Here is a 2,425-nt window from a genome sequence, read left to right as displayed (position 1 = left end):
AACTAAAATAAGTTTGCTCTTACTATTGAAGTCCTTAAATGTAAAATAAATATTTCTAATTCAATCATTCAATAATGATGCTAAACCAACCAAACGACCTTATTTTGATTTTTTTTTTTGTTTTTTTTTTTGCAGAACACTTCTTTGACATGGGGAACTGCATCATGGCCACAGTTTACCCAGTGCTTCCAGAATACCATACTTATGTGGATACCATGCTTCTGGCTCTGGCTGTGCTTACCGTTATATCTGTTTTACATTTACAAATCCAGCAGCAGTTCAATTCCATATACATTCTTGAATATAGCCAAAATGGTAAGGAATTTCTTTTGTCACGAGAATGTTTCGTCACCAATGTCATGCTGGTTGCTTCTTGGTGTTGTATTGTTGAAGACACTCATTGTATGGTTTAAATGGCTCTGTGTCTAAGTGAAGCGACTCATAAACTTAACTTCTAACATATTTATTCAAGAGAAATTGTTTGTTTGCTGATGCAGAGGAGAGAGCCATGGTGTGTCTTGTTGAAGGCTAACTGTGGCACATGTGTGAATGTCCACAGTCATGTCTTGCCCACTGTCGATTTGACTGAGTGCCCATGGTCTGTCTGCCTTTGCAGTCTGCCTTCTGTGAGTGCCCTAATGAGTTAGGCTCCAAACTCTTTTTGTAACGCAAAATGGGGAGCTAATTTTAGATGATCTGAGAAACCATATCCTGCCACAGCTTTACACTAATTGGTTAATTTATAGGTCAATCATGTGAAACTGTGGTGCTCACTCCTCCCAAATTGAATATTTCTCAGTTGGCATTCGAATCCCTACACATTTTTGGTTATTTTTGTTTTATATATTTTTATATTTCCTTCTATTCAGAATTAAGTTGGTTCTAGTAAAGATATTTACGTATGTCTTCATTGGCATTCTCATTACCTGTTAACCTTTTGGTACCAACCCGCTTGAAACCAGCCTTGGGTCTTTGTTAAAAAAAGCTTCCTGTTTTAAGGTGACTGAAATTATAACCTTCCATCAAAATTCTATGTTAATGCATGTTCCAAACATCAACTTGATATTTTTATTTTCAAGCTTAACTGAAACAAAAGCAACATATTTCAGTAAAAATGTTAACAAGAGTTACACAGTACATGGAAGGGCCCCCCCCCCCCACCATTCAGTGTAAAGCTAGGATCAAGAAACATAATGTCTGCCAGATTTAATGGTTTTTACAATTAGCAATCCAAGATATTGCTGTTTTTCATTTCATTTTAATGTTAAAAACGTTTTTGGTAACAACTATTCTGTGACTGACCTTATGATAGAAACTTTGTTTTAACCCTTTAGTAGTCAGATTATTCTGTCAAATGTAGTACTTATTTATTCACATTGTTTTTAATTAATCATCTTACATCCTTGAAATCTCAATGATGTGATTGTATATTTTCAGAATGACATTGTAGGGTAGGTGTGAGAGGACAAAACTGACTTGTTCAGGCATAAAACAAATAGAATATTTGGGCCAGATATGGCCGGTTTAAATGCTAAAGGGTTAAAGTGATTAAATTAAAATCTCCCATCAAAATTGTATCTTGTGTTCCAACCATTTGTGTTCCAAACATTAGCTTAATAATAGCAAAGTTGTTTTACTAAATATTTTCTTATTTTCATAATTTAATCAAAGGCGGTATTTCAGTTGCAACATGATAACAGAAGGGTTAAATTAAGTTCCAATCACCAACTTGATGTGTGATTTACTAAATTATTATTTTTATAATTAATTAAAATAAAAGCAATGTATACCAACAGAAACATGGTATCAGAAAGGTTAATATCCAAATCAAATGACAGCGTTTGTGACTAAATTAGTTTTCATAAAACCCTAAGAAGAAAATTATAACCTACCCTTTCTTCCTCATGACCACCACCATATGAAATACTCAAAATGGGGCCTGGAAACAATTAATGCAGAAGGTGAAATGGCAAATAAACATGGGAGTCCTCTCATCAGCCATGAGGATCAGACTGCAGCACAGTTTTGGTGCATTTTAAGTCTGGAGACTTCAAATTTCATGGTAATGCTTGCCTGATTGCACTAGTGACATAGGGAATATCAGTGAGGTTGAGGGATGCACAAGGACTAAAAGTGGAGGGGATAAACGCGCACACTCACTCGCACGCACACTCACTCACTCACTCACTCACTCACTCACTCACTCACACATGATAGACCTCTTTCAGTTTCCATCTGCCAAACCTACTCACGAGAATTTGACCAGCCCAGGGCTGTAGTAGAGCCTTTTATCTACTGGTTTCAGTCATTGGACTGTGGCCATGCTGGGGCACCACCTTAAAGGGTTTGGTCAAACACACATACATATACTATGTGTATATATATATATATATATATATATATATATATATATATATATATATAT

General features: G+C 35.5%; 1 protein-coding gene across 1 annotated transcript in view; it reads left to right on the top strand.

The window, feature by feature from the left end:
* The window catches only part of LOC106876830 (multidrug resistance-associated protein 1-like), a 54,222-nt gene that overhangs the window by 4,155 nt on the left and 47,642 nt on the right, over nt 1–2,425 (top strand). The window contains exon 2 of the mRNA XM_014925546.2: nt 136–315. Within this exon, the coding sequence (XP_014781032.1) occupies nt 136–315 (180 nt within the window). The remainder of the gene's footprint in view (nt 1–135; nt 316–2,425) is intronic.

This window comes from Octopus bimaculoides, chromosome 22 (genome assembly GCF_001194135.2).
Source record: "Octopus bimaculoides isolate UCB-OBI-ISO-001 chromosome 22, ASM119413v2, whole genome shotgun sequence".
NCBI lineage: Eukaryota > Metazoa > Mollusca > Cephalopoda > Octopoda > Octopodidae > Octopus > Octopus bimaculoides.
Note: the sequence above shows the minus strand (reverse complement) of the source record. Positions and strands in the feature narration are given on the sequence as shown.